This window comes from Amblyomma maculatum, chromosome 5 (assembly GCF_055883805.1).
Source record: "Amblyomma maculatum isolate TAMU_Amacu chromosome 5, ASM5588380v1, whole genome shotgun sequence".
In the NCBI taxonomy this organism is placed as follows: Eukaryota; Metazoa; Arthropoda; class Arachnida; order Ixodida; family Ixodidae; genus Amblyomma; species Amblyomma maculatum.
This window is the reverse complement of record NC_139348.1, coordinates 2,308,060-2,327,324: the sequence shown is the minus strand read 5'-3', so window position 1 is coordinate 2,327,324 and position 19,265 is coordinate 2,308,060. Positions and strand designations below refer to the sequence as shown.

Sequence of the window (19,265 nt, the reverse complement as noted above, 5' to 3'; positions counted from 1 at the left end):
TGAAAAACCCATTTCTCAAAAGTTGATGGTACTTACCGGATAGTCCGAATATCTTTCCAATCTCCTCCCAGCTAGGCCATATATCCTTCTCCCTGCCTTTGAATTCCGGGTGCCGTTTAGTTGAAAATGTAAGGGTATTCTTTAATTGCATTGAGAAGGTGCTCGATCGAGTGCTCCGGGACCTCGCTGATTGGTGAAATGGTTTGAGACTAGTAGTCGCGCGACTAGAAATTCGAGCAGTGCCAGATTGGCCCGCGGCAGTCGCTTTTCGACCGGTACGACCATTTGCGACTGTCGCTTTTCGACCAAAACGGTCGCGGGCACCGTGCAGAAACCCAGAGGGCAGCACTCGCGGCTAAAGCCCCTCTCGCGGCGAACAGGCAGCGCCACGAGTGAACGCCGGAACAGTTTGATAGGGAGACGGGGAGACGCGCGGCCGGCGCGGCCGCCTGGCCTGGGCGCGCGCTTGAAAAAGGCGGCTTGCGCAGCGAAATGGTAGCAGTTCCAGCCTGGTCGAGTGGCGTAGAAAAGCACAAACAATGCGAGAGCCACACGACACAAGGCGAAGAGACAGGGACGAGCCCTGGCCGCCCGCTGGGCGTTTATTTCTAGGCTGGAAACACGCGAAACGGAAGACGACAGGAGAAGCACGCGCAGTTGGAAAAGGCCGAGCAAAAAGAGGGTGGAAGGGTGAGGGGCGTAAAAGACGCGGTAAAAATGTAGAACATGCAAAAACTTTTGTGGCGAACGCCCCTCCTCCCAAGTGTGGTACAGTTTCACAAAGGCCAGCTCGAACGCCCCAAGCTGGAGTGGTAGAGAAAAAAAAAAAAAAGAAGAAGAAGAAGAAGAAGAAAGCTGCAGGGAATCGAGCGGCCGAGAAGGATGGAACGAGTGTGGGAGAAAAATAGGAATAGACGCAGCCGAAAAAGAGAAAAAAGCCTAAAAAGAAGTGACAAGCCTGAAAACTTGAGAACACGATTGCCGGAGCCTGAAAATGTTGCAGTCACATTATGCCGACAGAATTTGGAGAGCTTTAGCTGTTTTCTGGTGAAGCGGTTGCCACTTTTCTCGACGATAAAGGAAAAGATGGCAGATGGCACGCGGTCGCTGATACAGTGACTCAGCTATGAGAATGGAAACTCCCTTATAGTACTGCTCAAGCTATCTACAGTTTAATACACATGCATGTCTTCTCACTGTCACATGTCAGAATTGTAGCATGCTTAATTTTCTTTTTCGTTGAAAGAACGTCCTGCCTCATCCGGACTTGAATGCTAGTTTTCTTTCGTTTTTTTTTTTTTTTTTTTTTTTAACGATCCTTAATGCCTTTTTAACGGTACTTTCAAGTCCTCTGCCACAAAGTTAAGTTTTGACAGGGGAAGGTAACAGCTAGGTGGCAGCCAGCCGCTCGACAAATTTTTTTGGAGCAGGATGGCATGTATTGAATGCAAGATCTGTTCAGAGCGTCCACGAATAAGTAAAAAAAGAAAATAACATTGATTTCTTTTGCTTATTTTTTACTATAGTCTCAATTGAGCAGTATTGCATGAGAAACAGCTTAATTATCATTCGAGGTTCAATAGCTCAGTAGACATCGACATGTCATAAGCACAACTAAATGAATAAAGCGTATGGAATGGCAGACAGGGGCTTTATGAATCACATCTACAGAGGAGGGCGAAGCGGACAGTGAAGGATGGCGAGGAAAATAAAAATAACGTCAGGCTGGCGGACGGACAAAGGAAGCCGCCCAAGAGGAGAAGGAATGTAGCGACATAAGCGTGGAAGGAAAGGGTGCGGAAAGAAAAAAAGGAACGAGCTGAGAGGAAGGAAAAAAATAATTAAAGCAAGCAAGCAAGCAAAAGAAAAGTTGCCAAGGTAATTTCGCGAAACTAATGCGCAAAACATAGTAAATGAGCCATTAAAACGCTCCATTCCTAATGATTACTGTCTGCATTGTACTAGTGCTTATGCAAGCTATCGTAGACAGGGAATATAGACCACAGGACAGCATAAATAAAAATTATGCAATGAACAACTGCATCCACGAGCGCGGCCCACTGGGCGCGCACGGCGGTCCTACTAACGCTGATGCCAATAAGTTGCCCAATTTTTTTAATATTATTTTTTTTTTGCGGGTTGGGAAAGGATGCTAATGCAGGTAAAGGTACAGTGTGTCCTCTTTCGGGAAAAATGCTTCGCGGTAAATCTGGACGCGGCAATACCCGGGCATGATTACCAGCTCACTGCTCGGTGGAAGGCGGCGATTCGCACTTAGCGTCGCTTCGCCATTGGCTTCGCTTCGTAAAGCTTATTCAGTGACGCGAAAAATATTTTATCAGGCCAGTGAAAATGTGTGCAACAGCAGCAATTCAAGGACTGCAACCTAGCAATTCATTTGTGACCATAAAATGCCGCGAATCGAAAGAACGAACGGCGAATGCGCCCCACGCACAGCAGGTCCGCCGCGTCTCCGCTGGTGTGTCGACCGCGCCGCGCAATGCATGGGAGCGGGGGGCCGCTTTTGCGATGACGGAGGCGCCGCAGCGCAGAGGGCGCCACCAGCAACTGGTGTGTCAGCCGTCCGGGCGCCCGCGTATGCGCGCTGTGCGGCGGGGCGGATACCGCGCGGATTGTACGTTCTTGTTTGCTTGTGCATCGTCTCGAGCTGTTCGCGACAAGATTTTACAAATATGCCGGTTAACGGTGCTCAGTACTGTTAGCAATCACCTAATTTATTTTCCATTTTGGCCGTCGGCAACACTTCGGGGAAGTAACATGACAGGAGTTGGCTCCGACGAAAACAGCTTGGAGAGGGCCGGCGTACGACTCGCACAGCACGCTTCACTCGCCGTACAGCTTGCTTTAGCATTCCTAAAGCACCTAATTCACGTCCAGAAATGTAGTCGTTTTGAAAAGAGGGCTGTGTGGAGGCAGGATGTATGAAGAAGTGAAACATACAACACGTGCGTTCGAGCGCTAACTAAAACTGGTCACAGTAACCCCACTATCAAAACAGTCCAAAATGGTATATTCCATTGTTTTTCACGCCAACTATGCCGACTACAGTACGTCACTGAAGCCACAAGAGAAGTCAGCATTCACTTGGATATGAATTAAATGTGGACTACTCCGCATGGAGGTAGAGATATAGTAAAGTAAGGACATGAAAAACGAAAGACATATCACGCCAACTGGCTACTGAATAACGGAACACAGTGGGTCAGGAAAGGTGGAAGAAGTGGGAGGTAAAGGTTTCACAGGAAAATAAAAAGAAACGTGTCGCCTACCAAGGAGGGAGAAAGGGGTTGGTGGAAGGCACGCAGCGCCGTGAAAAGAGCGACCGCGAATGTGAATAAAGGTTCAGAATTTTCGTGCGGCACGGCAAACGCACGACGAAGAAAGCAGGCAGCTAAAGAGGAAGAAAAATGGAGATATATTAAAAACAATAAAAAGAGAGGAAACAACCGAGCATAAGAACCAAATGAAGGCCCGGGAAGAGGAAAGCAGTGCACAAACAGGCTGCAATCGGACGCGTATAAAGATATAAGCGTCGAAATTTAAGAGACAACAATTTGTGAAACTGTACACTAATCTAAGAACACACCATTTACTTTTCTCTCCATAAGTTGAAACATTGTTGTAACGGGTAGTTTTATAAATACCCAGAGATTTGCGCTATACTTAAAACATTTAATCTCAATGCGTTATAGTTAACAATGACCTAATTGTTCCAGAAAATGTTTCCATTCTAGGGTGCGCAAGCCACCGGTAATATGCAAGTCATTGCCTCCAGAAGATCGCTCTAGTCCTGTTTTATGTATACATGCAAAAAAAAAAAGAAGAATAGCTTTGAAAAAGAAATGACGGAAAATAGAGGACGCGAAGGCTATAGGGTACGCTTAATTCGCTTCCGCTAGATCATCCTTCTGCGAAAGAGAGGTTGTGAGGTCGGCACGGTTTCTCACCACGAACAAAAATAGCGCCATAGGTTCGAAGTTAGGTCGCAATTTACTCAAAAATTTGGCTCGGATGCATGGTCCTTTTCGACTGCTTTGCACTTCAGATTTTGCAAACTTCGTGTAAAATGTGAAGGTTCAAAAAGTTTACCTACTTGGAGCACCAGAAAAGCTCCCACTTGAAGCAATGAAATTTGATGGGTTTTTACGGCTTCGCTCTTTGCGAAGTAAGCGAATCACGACAAGAGTTCCCAAATGAAAAATAATTAAATTGCCTTGGAAGTATTTCACGTGTAATATTAACCTTGTTAACAATTATAGTCTGGTTAGTACTGCAAATAGCACCCGCGGCAAGTAGCCCGATTATTTATAGTCCGGTAAGCAGTAGTTGCAAGTATATCCAGTCGATTACTCATATTTCATACCACACACTTAAAGAATAAACACGCATTATGTCCGCATTTGATTTCGGCATTATATTAATTGCTTGCGTATTAGGTGCTCGTCATCTTTTTCGCATTTTTCCGCTTTCTCTCGGTGCGCGCCAAGAACTGCATCATACCTGCCAATTCGACGCGCAATTATCAGTGCTTTTATTTTTGTTTGTTTGCTCTGTACCATTTGATGCCAGTAAAGCGTCCGCACTCAAGTGCCCAATATGAACGTATTACGTATGTGACGGGTTTAATTTTTCATATTTTATTTGAAGTAATGCCCTAGCTGTACTTGACTTTTTGTCTTTTTTTTTTTCATCTAAGCAGCTGGTTCACCCTTTGGTTAGTGGCACGCAAAGAAATGTCCGCGATATACGTAATTGTTAATCACGAAGAAAGAGTAAATGCTTGAGTCGCGTATACCTTGTTTATTTTATTTTTTTTTTGCCGGTAAATACCACAGTACTTTAAATTAGTACGGTAGTGAATAAATGTGTTTTGCTCGCACACTGTATAATTAATTTCTATAAGCGGTGATTAGGGCACATAAAGAACACCTATTAAAGAGATATATTACAGATTACTGAAGATTTAAGATAAACGTTGTTATGTATTAATAAGTGCAAGCTGCAAAATGTAAGCAGGTGTTCGTAAATAAGGTTTGTAAAAAATAGGTGTCCCTAAAGAGGCCTTACGAAGCACAAGCTTTGATTCGCATGTACACTGTTTTTCTCCGCGTGTTATTAGCACTGCTGGGCAGCAGCCTTTATTTCCTTACGGGATTTACGAATGCAAAACACCACGCTTCATTGCAAACATTAAGTACAAATTGCTCATCTGGACGATTTGTAACTGTCCGCAGGAAGAAATGTTGAGAGTTTCAGATAGCGATTCAAACATCGCGCGCTGCTTCGAAGGACTACCCAAGCGTGCACGATAGACGTAAAATAATGGCAGGGATCAGTTTAAGCACCTGGAATAAGTAGCCTCTTTATTAATTATCACACTAATTGCGTATCGTCTGAAAATCGCTCCAAAGAAAACCGCAACCCTCCTCTGTACCCCCGCTATCCCGCGGCCGCTACGCGCCGAGCGGCGAACGTGGCACCCCTGTTGCACGTCGCGCCCTCTCGCGGGAGTCTGTTCTTGTCATCGCAAAAGCGGCCCGCTCTTCGGCGCCGGTCGTCACACTGCCCAATATTCTAGAGCACTATAGCCGGGCGCACGTCTCCCTACCAAACTGTTCTTCCAGCCGCGAGGGGCGCGCGCGTCGCACCCCGAGTTACTCCTGCACGGTGCCTTATAAGTGTGAACAGTGCCATAGCCTCCTCAGTGCCTGCAAACAAACCATCAAAGCGAGTACACTGCATCTGTCTCACCAGTTTAATTTATTGATAGAGCAATGAAAACATTTTGGAGCTTTAGCATCACATAATAAAAAATGCTCATCTACCTTTCATAACTATTGCTTTAGTAAATTATTTACAGCCGTGTACTTTCAGCTGCGTGGTAAAATCACAAATATCCAAAGGATGTGTAGAAGTTAGCATGCTTATAGGGACCGGGCGCCAGTTGTATGGCGCCACCGTCGCCTCGGTGGAACAGCGCCGCCCGCGGCGGAGTGCCGAAACAGCGGAATGGCGAGGCAGCTGAGCGGTGCAGTCGTTTCCGTTCTGCGAGGCGTTTTTGAGCCTGCCCCTACCCGTCGTTTTGCGGTGTGGCTTTGAGAGCTTTGAGCTGCTTTGAGTAATCGCAAGGAGTATTTTTTGACGGGGAAATCTTGAAAAAGAAAAGGGCCGTTCTCGGCAGGGCGTGCGTGTTTTTTTTTTTTTTTTGTTTGTTTTTAAACCGCCCGGCGCATGGTATTTCTGTTATATACTCGAAAATGCCACGCGCGTGATTTCACCATGCGCTAGGAACACCTTCGTTAGGCACTTAAGGCGACTTCAAAGACGGGAATTGCGCCTGCACTGCGCGTCTATCTTATATTAGGTCTAGTCTGAATCTGCCTGAAGATCAAATACCGCCGAGCCGTGTAGCCGTGTAGTAGTGGTAGTTGTAATGGTCAGCGTTCATGTAAAATGAAAAAGATGCTGCACCTGTCTTTTTGATTATAGCTAGGCTCAAACGTACGATTCAGAGCAGAATAATAGCAAATGACATTCCAGTTTCAACCTTGCAACGAGAGCTGTAAAAGGAGAAAAATAAACAAGGAAGACAAAAGTAGGATCCTATTTATGGTTGTAATAGCAAACACAGATATACTTCCAGTACTTCCTGCACAATTACGCTACAATAGCTCACTGAACCCGGCCTTGAGACCATCAAACTTAATCATAATATAAGCCAGATGAGTAATACCACCTCAGCATCATTTTTACATATACGGCAATGCTCTTGTTGAACACGTCGGAGCTAGCTGCTACATATTGCCACCTGACGGTTCGAGGTAGCGCTTGAACGACGAAGAAGTTGGAGACTCTCGCGTGCTTCGGCTAGCTAGGACTGTGGACTCTTGAGCTTGTGTCTTCGTGTTACCATTCCCCGGGAACCTCTGTCCTGACTGTGTGTATCTGCCCCTGTTGCCGATACTCATTAACCCCTGTCTTCGTGACAATATAATTGGCTTAGAAAATATTATACTATGCATGCCTTTCTCCCGACATGCTGCGGAGGTTGTGAAAAGAAAAAAAAAAAATTTCCTGCTAGCATGCTCTCAGCGCAGAAAGTTCAATGCGATTGACCGCACCTGCCTTGAACATCTGAAGGCAAGCAATAGTCCAATACTGTCAAACTGTTAAATACAATCGAAAAAAAAACACACACAGTGTGATGTGTTGTAAGATAAGCCACCGACAACTAATTGAGAGCGTTCTATTGTTAAATGAATCCCTCTGATGGATCGTTCGCTAAGGTGGTCTAGTTTCTCAGCGTACCACGAACTTGCGGGGCCGATACCTAGCTGACCTCGATACCTGATGAGTGTGAGGGGACATGACCATGTATGTAGTTTTCTATTTGCACGTAAAGGAATCCGGATAACTGAAAGCCATTCTTTTTACAACTTTGTCACTGCAGCTTGCCGGACTACTGCTAAATCTGTTTACATTGGCCATAGAAGCAATTTCTGAGAGAGGTAAAACGGTCTTGTCATACTACGCCACGATCAGGAAATCTCACAGTCACTAAAACGCCGATGAGAAACGCATGTATTTTGGCGGGCCAGGAAATGGACACTTCTGAGAAAATATGTAAAGCCGTGTCAGGTGCAACGTGAATGCGAAAAAAAAAAAAACTGCTACACGGCCTTCGAAATTAAAAAAAAAAAATGCTACGTTTATGCTCGTTTCCACAAATTAAATTGTATTTTTTTTTTCTTGTTCGACTTTTATATGAAGCCGATAGCAGATTTTGTGACCATGCGGTATTGATTGAGCTGTGAAATGAGTGATTTTATTAGGCAAAATGTACATGCCACAAACAAATGTTAACAAATTCTAAGAGTATCAACGTATCAACGCAGAGCTCTCAGCGCATTTTCATTGGTTGACAAACGAAAAGAGGAAAAATGACAAGATCATGGTAATAGGAATTGTTCATGTCTCCTATCTGCTCTTTCTGTCAAGAGAAAAAAGTAAGTTATCTTTGACTATGTCAGCGAAAGTATCTGCACAAACATTGTCTCTGCCCATCACTGAAGATCGTAACGCAGCCCGAACGACGATGGTGGAGCTGCCTTTTCTTTTTCCGTGCTGGGGTTTTCTTGTACACAGGCGGGAAAATGCTAGCGTTGTAACTTACGCTGTTGGGTTACTTCGATTTCCAATTGTCAGTAAAGTGACTATAGATGAAGGAGTGCGGCTTCAACTGCTTCAACTCCGAGACTCTTGTGCTGTCACTCCTGGGAAACAGAAGGTACAGAGCATCCGGTAGCAAGCGGAATTTTAAAAATTCGGCACTCTCCATGACCACACAGTAACCAAATACGTAGATTCGTGCCTTTGCCTTTCAAAGCACCATGCTTAGGTCACCCGCCACTCATGCTTCTGTGGAAACCCGTAGAAATGAATCGACTTAAAAACGTCCGACGAGTTTGCGTAGCTGCCAGTGGAGCCAACAATGCACCGCGTTTCGCCAGACTTCATTTCACTGGACATATTCACACAACTAGCCCAACTTTCTGTTCTCTTGAGGCTATATTCACGCACAACATCATCTAAACCTTAGGCTTTCCAATTTCCACTCAAACCAACGACAAACAGTACGCTCCAATGCGCCGAGAGGCGGTGCCACCCGTTCAGCTGTCCGGTAGGGGAGGATGTTTTTGCAGATCGACGATGCGCAATCACGTGACACACAGGTGACGTAGCCTACACGTCACGTACGCGTATCTCGCGGAGTCTTTCTTTCTTTTTCTTTTTTTTTTTTCCTTGTAAGAGGAAGCGCTCGCGGCAGTGTTGTCCACGCCATGGCCCCTCCTCCAATACAGTCTTCTCCCCTCCCCCATGGCTCCAAGCAGTAAACAGAATTTTCCTCCCCCGGGGGAATGAGTGAGCGCAGATTTTGTGCGTTCGCAGTCTTTTGCTTTCGTTCTCTTTCTTACGGTGGTCTGGCGGGGTTAGAGTTGGTATTCGAAGCGACGCAGGGACTTCGAGTCGCGAGTCGCGCTGCAGGGATTGTGATTGCTTCCTCACTACAATGAAAACGTACAAGAGTACTGACCTTATGATGCGGGGCCTCAAATATATTGTGTACCTGCGCATGAGTTATTTGCACACACGCGCGCCCACACACATGCAGTTTTTCAGTGGCAAAAAGCAAATAACTTTACAGCATCTTGCGGCGCGTAAACGTTGATGTTTGGAATTAAGCTGTGAAATTATACAAGATGTTACTTGGATGCGTCACTACATATATATATATATATATAAGCAGATCAATTAAGGGGAAATGAGGGTGCTCGTTATAATAATGAAGGAAAGAAGCCAACAGTCGGCGAGGCCAAGGAAAGCGTTGGGGATGGTACTTTATGTCTTTTTCTTAATGTTTACTTGGATATTCGCAGAAATTATTAATGTAATCTGTTTTAGGGGAAATATAATTAAACACAAAGTAGAAGAAAAAACAACGTGCCGATGGTGGGAACTGAACCCACGACCTCCGAATAACGCGTCCGGTGCTAAATACCCAAGAAAGTAGCAGGGGGGACAGCGGCCGATGTAGCTCAGTTGGAAGAGCACCGGACGCGTTATTCGGAGGTCGTGGGTTCGGTTCCCACCATCGGCACGTTGTTTTTTCTTCTACTTTGTGTTTAATTATATTTCCCCTAAAACAGATTACATTAATAATTTCTGCGAATATCCAAGTAAACATTAAGAAAAAGACATAAAGCACCATCCCTAACGCTTTCCTTGGCCTCGCCGACTGTTGGCTTCTTTCCTTCATATATATATATATATAGTTGTTTTATGTACATAATTGAGGCGGAACTTTTAAGGTGCTAAAGTGGATGATTGAGCCATGTAAACGACAGCAAATCTTCAGCACTGCCTCCGCTGCCTCTCAAGCCAAACCAGTCCATACCTCACAGCTAGCGAAAAAGAAGAAAGGAAGCAAGCGTGCATTGCTTTACCGAGGGCAGCTTCAAGCCGTCAGTCGTTTGAAACCACGCTGTCTACGTTGGCTAGCCTGCCCACCCCTTTACTGGGGGGCTTTACCCGCCCCTCCTTTCAACCTCTCCCTACTAATGGGGAAAAAAAAGTACAGAAGAAAGCCTGCGGACGGCTAGATGCTCTCCCTCCGGCAGCTCGAAGCCGCGCTCCGACGACCAAGCGCTTTTCTCACTGCCCTAGTAGAATAATAAAAAAAAGGAAGAAAAAAACGTCGACAGGACACGCAGAAGTGACGTAGTAGCTCTACGTCACTTTTGTGTCACGTGATTGCGCGTTCACGATCGGCAAAAATACCCTCCCGTCCGGTAGGGCCTAGTGCGCTAGTATGGAGGCGCCACTGCTCCGGAACAAGTGGCGCCACCTCCCGCCGGCGCCCCGGCGCACCCGTATGTGGTACGTCTGCTCGTCAGAGAGAGGCGGCGGAGTGAACGCGAAGTCTACGCTTCTCGACAGCAAACTTGTTAGAACGAAACTTTCTTCGGCCATTTCCTGCCTCGTGCCACATGCGCACGTAAGAGACATGTGTGCCATGTGTTTGTGTTGAAAAATAAATCAAAAGCAAAGCAAAGAAAGCCGCTACGCGTTCATGTCATCTGGTAGAAGGCCGTCCGCGCTTGGGGCGCAGCGCATCGTCGGCGCGCGAGCGCTTCTGCCGGCGGCTCTTCGTTTTTTTTTATTTTTTTTTTTCTTCTTTTTGAAGTAGGAATTTGGAATCAGCGCAATTTGGCAGTTTGAAAGTAAGTAGATAAATAAAACAAAAACTAAGCCAGTGTGCAATGCGCACCACTGGCTTTTCCCTCCAATCGGTGGCAGTGCATGTGTAGACGGCATATGTTCGACCCCCAGAACCGAGAGCCGAGTACAGCTGGGCACCGTCAGTCAATGGGACAGGAAGAGCCCAGGTTGTATCTGGAGATGTGCCCTAAGGCGCCGGGCCATGTATGCACGTGCTTTTTCGCCACTTGGCAGTTCTGCCGTAGTTTTTATTTTCTACTCGGTGCGTCGAAACGAGACTTGTGACAGTGCAGTGCGAAGAAAAACAGGCATAGCTGAGCAAGCTCCGCAGCGCGTTCTGTTCTGAGGTGGCAATCCTAGAATGTTGAGACTTAATTTTAAGAATAACTGCTTGGTGCGCGGTCTGAAACTGTACGAATCCAGCACGTCTATGTAGTGCGCGAGGAACTTCACAGTGCTGAGGGGCCCTCGGATATCTTCGGAAAATACGCGCCTTCTACGACGTCAGCTTGGAGGTTAGTTTTATTCGGCCCTTTCGGCGTCTCTTTACCACATGTATAATTCGTTTTTTTTTTTAATGTAGTTTTTGACGAATTAACCCATGCAATATCACTGAGGCCAGTTGCATCTGCAAGGTCGGAGGTCACTGTTAACGATTAGTCGCATTCGCTCTCGTATGATTTCCAAGGAGACCGAAAACACTTTGATTTTCGGTTGCTTCCCGGCGGTTGTTTCATAACTATTAAGGCACCCATTAACACAGCAGTAAATCGAGCTGTAAGTCTTAAAGGAGGTTTTCTCTTTGCGGAGAGCCATGAACGCGTGGCAAGAGCGAGCACTCCTGCAATGTGCTTCGCTCTCGATGTCGTACTTCTTCAGGCTAGTCTTCCCAAAAACGAGCGCCAAAAACAGCTGGAAACTACCATTACGAAGTCATTAAAAAAAAAAAACACACACATCCTGCTGGGCAGGAAGACTGCGCGCTCTCTACAACACACAGGCCGTGTCCGGAGACGTGCCGAGCACTGGTTCCAAGCATGCACGCATAGTAAAACTCTTAGGGCTTCAGCTGAGTCCAGAAAAAAAAGAAAAAAGCACTACCTCCTTTTTTTTGTTGTTGTTGTTTTTTTCGCATGCCGCGCGCTCGATACAACCAAGCGATCAGTCGTGCGCATGCATGAAAGAAACCTAGCGTGCAGTCCTAAAAAAAAAAAAAGAAAAAAAAAAAAAAACATGGGAAATGCGCAGCCGAAACGAAAAGCAATGGGTGCGATATCAGGTTGGACCATAAAGACAACAGTAAGTAGAGGCTCTTGTTTCAGTCGGCGTTTATTTTTTTTTTTTTTTTATTCTTACGGGGAACCAGGAACAAATCGGAACACAGCGTAAGTGCTACCCACGGCTGCGGATCCAGACAGCCGCCTTTCTCGACGGCGCCTCCCAGATGGCGCCACATGTACGGCCAAAGCTGCAGCGTACCAGAGAAGCGTTTGCGGGTAGATCGGCTGGAAACGCTGATTGGTGGACACGCAGCGGCCTGGCGTGACGTTTTTCGCGTCACGCTCGATGCTTAACCGGATGTGACGTCAATGAAAACTGGGTTTGCTTGTTTTTTTCGTCCCTAACCCATCTAGGGAATCCCTAGGTACCGGCCGCTCCGGCGGCGCGCGCGATATGCCGGCATTCGGTTCGTGGTTCTCGCTGCGGCGCGTATTCGGCTCGTGGGTCTCGTTGCGGCGCGTAATTCCTATGATGGCGGTCCTGCGTGGTGTCATAATCGGCGATAGCCAAATGAAATTCTTGTGCAGGTCTCGCCTGCGGCTTTCGCCGCATGTTGAGACGTGCACTTTCAGTTTTGGCGGTTATGATGCCACCTCACTGTCATTTAAGGTCGCGCAGATGCGTTTGCACGCCGATTTTGTTATTTTGTATGTAGGGGGCAATGACCTCGCTAATGGTCATGGCCCGCGGGAAATCGCCGCCAACATCAAGGTACGTATAAATTACGTAAAATCGTCTCACAATTTGCTTTAAAAGTGCTGTGCCGTTCATCTTGCCCCACGTGCTTCCAGGACCTCGTGCGGCAGCTGCAGCAGCACGTCGCACGGATGGTGTTGGTTTTTAAAATACTGCCGCGGTATTTCAAAAACGAGAGCGAAGCGCTTCATGAAAACGCCCGTCGTCGGCAGCTGAACCGGCGCCTGACTGCTGCGCTGCGGCGCATGCCTGACGTGTGCATTCTGAACCCTGAGGTAAGAATGCTTTGTTTTCTCGTTTGTTACTCATTTATCAAATTGTTGAGTTCATAACGCAACTTTTTCGACACTCTTGCAGCACCGTTTCCTGGATGCTGCGAAGCGGCCGAGGCGTTGTCTGTACGCGGCCGACAGTTACCACGTGGCAAGGGGTCGCGGCATCGATCAGCTCTCGAAGATCATCGTCGCGGCCCTGGTCAAAGTGTACGGCTCCGACATCGCTGCAGCGTCAAGGGCAGAACCAGGAGCGGTGTACGTTGTCCACCACTGTCGGCGATGCAGGGCGAAGGGCCACGAGACGGGAGAGTGCAGCTCGTTTTGCTGACCACGCTTTTGCTGACCACGCTGCCATGCCACTGCAAGTCACCGATGGAACGCTGCGCATACAAACGGCCCTTTTCAGGGCCACCCCATTGTTTCCTGGCAGACCGCAGGCTTGCAGTCCCGTGATCCAGTTCCCTCTCTTTAGATATGTTGCACGTAGTATATCGTTGTACTTAAAGCGTAGCTGCCGCAGCGAAATTATATATTTCGTATAGCATGCGCATAATACTGCTGTACCGCTTATAGCTGCTTCCCTCGTGCATTATTTAAGACCCTAGGACAGGAATCACAAAACACGTGTAAGCGTAGCTGCCGCAGCGAACGCTAGGCCTTATTGCAACAGGGCTGCGCTCATTACGGCTTTGTTACGTCGTTTTTTTTTTTTAATGTGAGCACCATTTACTATAACAACGGCACAATCGTCTGAAATATGGATTCTGTACAGCCTAAATAATTGCCGCTTACCTCGTGGGACATCTGCAGCATCATGCCGCCCGCGTCTTTCATTTCAACGCTGCTCCGACGATCACATGTATAGGCCTCGCGACAGGAGTATTGTGCACACAGTGAGGTTTTCTGCCGTGTTTGTTTTTTTTTTCTCTCATAAATCCCATGCATATTTCGAAGCATCTCGTCGCGGTGCTGTGTACAGCACCGCGACATGTGCATAATACAGCAGTATTATGCACATGTTGTATGAAATATATAACTTTACTTACCGTCACTCGACGAATTCCTCTTAAAGGGAGAGAAAAAAAAAAAAAAGAGGCCTAGCGTTCGCTCCGGCAGCTACTCTACACGTGTTTTGCGATTCCTGTCCTCAGGGACTTAAAATAATGCACGAGGGAAGCAGCTATAAGCGGTACAGCAGTATTATGCACATGTTGTATGAAATATATAACTTTACTTACTGTCACTCGACGAATTCCTCTTAAAGGGAGAGATAAAAAAAAAAAAAAAAAGAGGCCTAGCGCGATACTTTATGGCCCAGCACGTCGAAGCGACGACGCTGTACGTGTAGTAAATATGCTGCCTACATTTCCCATGCTGTCGAAACGATTTTCGGACAGCACCGCAACGAGATGCTTCGAAATATGCATGCATCTATAAGAAAAAAAAAATGGAAATGTCCGCGACGATCACATAGGCCTCGCGACAGGAATATTTCAGTATAGTTAGTGCGGTTTTGGTCTGTCTTCTTTTTTTGATGACTGCAGGACATTTCGAGGGTCAGCGACGTGGTTATCACTGTCTGCTGGCCAAGAATATCCCTTCGACAACACCGGAAAAGTACGTGTCTTCCCGTGGACGGCGCCATTTTTTTTTTTTTTTCAAATAAATGTATTTGATGTACAAGGCCTCACTATGCAAGGTTCAATTGTGCAGTGTGCTTTTGTATTGTAACCGTGCATAAAGTGAAGGGATGCCGTGTTTGAGTTCACTCTTGTTAGCTAGCTGCATTTAATAAAATGTTTGCATTTTTCAGGATTTCAAATGCACAAATATTGATTGTCACAATAAATCTTTCAGTAGGTATCTATAATTTTTGGTACCTCCTGTATAGTGTGTTTATTTTTTTTTTTATTACGTAAGCAATACTACGCCAGGTTTCAGCCTGTCACATAAACCCGGCCTGACAGTCAAGCTGTCGGGTAAACTCTGTCGATAGCCACGCCGTACCGCAGAAGACAAGAGAAAGAACAGAAAGAGAAGCTACGTCGGCTTTGTTTATATGCAACCTACCGGGTTTAACTAACAGTAAACCCCAGATAATTTTTCTTTTTCTTACCCAACTCAACGTCGGCTACTGCTCCCTTCTAAATGGCTCCGGAGTGCACCCAGGGAAGTTGTTGGATGCAACATTATTTATCCCTGGAGACTGTCCAATATGCTGATAAATAAAGAACTGAATAAGATTGAAATCTATTGACTCCAATTTGGACTTTGAAATTTGTCGCACAATTTCTAATTGCAAATTTTATTTGAAAGTCTAATTTTTAGGTTTTTATTTTTCCCAGGAATTAAAGCACAGCTAAGGAGTATACTCTGCAATCTATAGCTAGCTTCAGTTCCATAGCAAGTGCACACACACACAGATGATGCAATGTAATTCTAATTTGAAAAGAAAATTGAGTACAAAAAAAATTTGGGGTGGCTAAGTATGCAGTCTGTTTTAGGCTACAGGTCCACTAAACTATAGCTTGACATATATGCCATGTTATGAATGCAAAACGTGTTGCCATGAAGGAAACGCGCAAGACATTAGGTTTGTTTCAATAAATAAATATTGGACATACAAAAACATATGGCCGAACTCAAATGAACCATATGTTGCATTAGAACTAACACAAACTTAATACAAGACATGAACCTTATGGATCTCAATTGACAGCAAACATACACTAACATTTACAAAAACATACAATGCCATTTCTTTTCATGCAACTGACACCACAGTTGTCATCTTATACAAATATATCTTTAAAGCATTCTGCAAACCATCGTTGCCTTATGACAGAATAACCTGTTACAAATTACAGTAGAGCCTCGACACATTCCTCGTTCATACGTTCAGAGTTGCAGGAAGTAAATATCTGCCATACAGCTGCACTGTTCCTTTCCTGTTTAATATGTATGTTCCAGATAACACAATTTCCAGATATTAAATTCTAAATTAAAAAAAAATATATGATCAAATGGCTCGTTTAAGCATTCAAATGTGCATGTTTCAACATAGGGCTGAGCCCAGGAGCAGAATGCATGAACTGAAAGCAGCAGCACCCACCCATTGTGGTATCTTCTTCGCAGTGCCTTGATGGAAGGGTGAGGCTAACAATTAAGCGAAGGTCATTCACGCAAAGACATGACTTGCAGAGAAGGCAAAAATTGAAAAACCAGTACATTTTTTTTTGCAGTGCATGGGACAAATCATTTGTGAAGAACTATGCGCTTGTATTTCATGAGCAGGCTGGACCCAGAGAATGCAGCGACAGTCAGCCACCCCCATAGTGTATTGGGGATAAAGCAACGAGAAACAAGGAAGCAATCTTGGCTTTCCATTGTCCTCAACACATAAAGTGTGTTACTAAACCTCATCTGCAACGAGTGCAACACAACTGTAAGCTGAGTTGTGAGGACTAAACCAGAAGCCTTTCACATATATCTTATGCCAAGAGATGACAATCTATGCTTCTTCAGATGAAATGTTTTCCCAAATAAAATGTTTCTACCTGCATTTTTGAAGACAAAGTATCAACAATGTTGTACATGTGTTCATGCACAGTGACACACGCACAATTAATACACTATTACTCTGACAACAGTGAAGTCAGACAAATACCGCTAGTTTTAGTTAATAGTTACTGATATTTTTTATCAATCTGAATGACTGTAACCTTTCTTGGAGCACTGACTTTACTAAGCTTTTGAAGCTTGCTCTGCAGCTAAGTTTCCTACCTCTAAAACTTATTTCAGCATCTCTGCGGCAATAAAATTTGCCTAAAATTTTCTAGCGCCACAAATTTTCCCCTCTTTAGCTGCTATTTTGAACAGTGTAACATTGCTATTGTATATCCCCATGATGCAAAATATAAAGTACACATGTTCATCATGCATGCATCTTTGAAGGCTTTACAATTGTTATTTCAGCCGCTGATCAGCATGCATTCTTTACTCGTGATATATCCACTGCATATTCTTCATTTATCACTACAGCTGAATGAAAAGTTATGTGTACTTATTTTTTCAGTCACAAAAGAAGTTATTTCAATTTCTTTCGTTAAGCATATGCATTAACCTAGCTGTACCACATTCTGTGATCCGGTGAAAATTTATATAAATTCAGCAGGAAACTGACAGGTCGTTTTTCTGTCATCTCACTATAAAAATGTTCAAATCATCTCTCAGTTTAGTGTTGTCTCCACCAGTGAGTAAAAAAGAATGAACCTATTTTACCCTCACAGTTCCTGAGGAAAAGCTTTTCAATTCATGTTTTCTTGCATTTTAAGTGCTTTATTTATTTGCTTGGAACAGTAACTGCTTATATATGCTCTCTCTTACACTTGTTGCAGTGACTTACCGTCATGAAAGTACTATGCATTGTGGCAGTTACATTTTCTTGCTCCGTTTTTTACTAATTGTTGAATGACCTAGCATGTCCACTTCTAGCTAGCACTTTTGACTCTTCTTCATACAATTACATGCAGCTTGTATCAGCTTGTATCACCTATCACTTCATCCTCAAGGCATTCCGATCAGCCTCCTCTAGTCATGTTTGTGTAATGACAATTCCTGCAAAGTGAAATATATACATAGGCATGCGCATGGAGGGCGGCTGTCCTCCCGAATTGTCTCAGGGGCACTAAGTCAGCCCGTACTTTTACTTTGTTGCACTTGTGCCATCATTTCTAAACGTGCACAATTATGGTCATGCAGGTTTTCGAAGGTAAATACTGGCAGCCACTTGTGATGTTGTTTTGCACAAACTGCAAAACCAGGGGCAGAATGAACCATTGTGAGAAGCACATCGTCATGTCATTTTCAATTTTGCATTCATGGCGAAGCTTGATTTCTTTTTATAGTGCACAACATTTTGTACTGAAATAAAACAAAACAAGTGCACTGAAAAACCCATAAGACAAAGAAAACGACAGGACAATTAACTCTTGCAAGGACATTATTGCAGGCTAGTTGATGCATCCCCTTCATGGATCACTGCCTTGTCGTGGCGGAGGGGCTTGCGAAACTCGATGAAGTCGTGAGCTCTGCTGTGTAGGGCCACCCAAGATAGGCAAGTTACGGCAGAGAGTTCTGACAAAATGTGATTCACTGGAGAAGGTAATGGCAACCCACTCCAGTATTTCCTGCCAAGAAAACCCTATGGCCAGTCACAATAGCATTAATGATATGGCGCCGGAAGATGAGCCCCCCAGGTTGGAAGGCGTCCCACATGTTACTAGAGGGGGGGGGGGGGAAGGCGTCCCACATGTTAAAGGGCGATTCCTAGTAGCTCCAGGGCGAATGAAACGGCTGGGCTAAAGCCAAAAGGACGCTCAGTTGTGGATGTGTCGGGAAGCGACCGGAAGGTCCGATGTTGCAAGGACATATATATCACATAGCAACATGGAATGTAAGATCTATGACGCAAGGTAAACTGGATATCGTCAAGCGAGAAATGGACAGATTGAACATTGATATCTTGGGTATCAGCAAGCTCAAGTGGACCAGAATGGGAGAATTTAATTCCAGTGACCATTATGTCTTTTATAGTGGGCACGAATCCAGGAGAAGGAATGGGGTCGCTCTCATAGTCAACAGAAGAATGGGCGAAGCAGTGCTAGGGTACAACCCCAAAAACGACCGAATGATTTCACTTCGGATCCAAGGTCAACCTTTCAAGTTACAGTTATCCAAGTCTACGCACCAACCACTACTGCTGAAGAAGCTGACGTTGAGAAATTTTATGCTGACCTGCAATGTCTTTTAGACCGCACTCCCTCATCAGACGTCCTTTTTTTTAATGGAGACTGGAATGCTAAGGTGGGGAGTGAAGAAATATCCGGAATTACAGGCAAGTTCGGTCTCGATGAGGCAAATGAAGCTGGGCAGAGGCTAGTAGAGTTTTGTCAAGAAAATAACCTGACCATAGCGAATACTCATTTTCAACAGCACAAGAGGCGCCTGTACACATAGACTTCACCGGATGGTCTGTACAGGAATCAGATTGATTATATTCTTTGCCGGCAGAGATGGAGAAGCGCTATACAAGCAGTAAAAGCAAGGCCTGGGACCGATTGTGGCACCGATCATCAGCTTCTTGTTGCCAAATTTAAGCTTCGATTGAGGAAAACGCAGAAAACTAAAAGGCCTTTCAGGTATGATCTGGAT

At 45.1% G+C, this 19,265-nt stretch overlaps 1 protein-coding gene and 1 long non-coding RNA gene across 2 annotated transcripts in view; one reads left to right on the top strand and one right to left on the bottom strand.

Moving 5' to 3' along the window:
• The window catches only part of LOC146187623 (uncharacterized), a 62,469-nt gene that overhangs the window by 19,092 nt on the left and 24,112 nt on the right, over positions 1–19,265 (bottom strand). The gene's annotated exons all lie outside the window — the stretch shown is intronic.
• Positions 12,333–13,934, top strand: LOC146187625 (uncharacterized). The gene is made up of 3 exons (XM_084603037.1): positions 12,333–12,792; positions 12,873–13,052; positions 13,135–13,934. Exons 1-3 carry the CDS (start codon positions 12,475–12,477, stop codon positions 13,378–13,380), a joined length of 744 nt encoding a protein of 247 aa, XP_084459163.1. The 5' UTR covers positions 12,333–12,474; the 3' UTR covers positions 13,381–13,934.

What these genes read in the sequence shown, in the direction of transcription:
- LOC146187625 (XM_084603037.1), top strand. Translation starts at nt 12,475, where the DNA reads ATGCCGGCATTCGGTTCGTGGTTCTCGCTGCGGCGCGTATTCGGCTCG. An exon ending in AAATCGCCGCCAACATCAAG is followed by an intron (nt 12,793 to 12,872) that starts GTACGTATAAAT and finishes ACGTGCTTCCAG; the next exon opens with GACCTCGTGCGGCAGCTGCA. An exon ending in TGTGCATTCTGAACCCTGAG is followed by an intron (nt 13,053 to 13,134) that starts GTAAGAATGCTT and finishes ACACTCTTGCAG; the next exon opens with CACCGTTTCCTGGATGCTGC.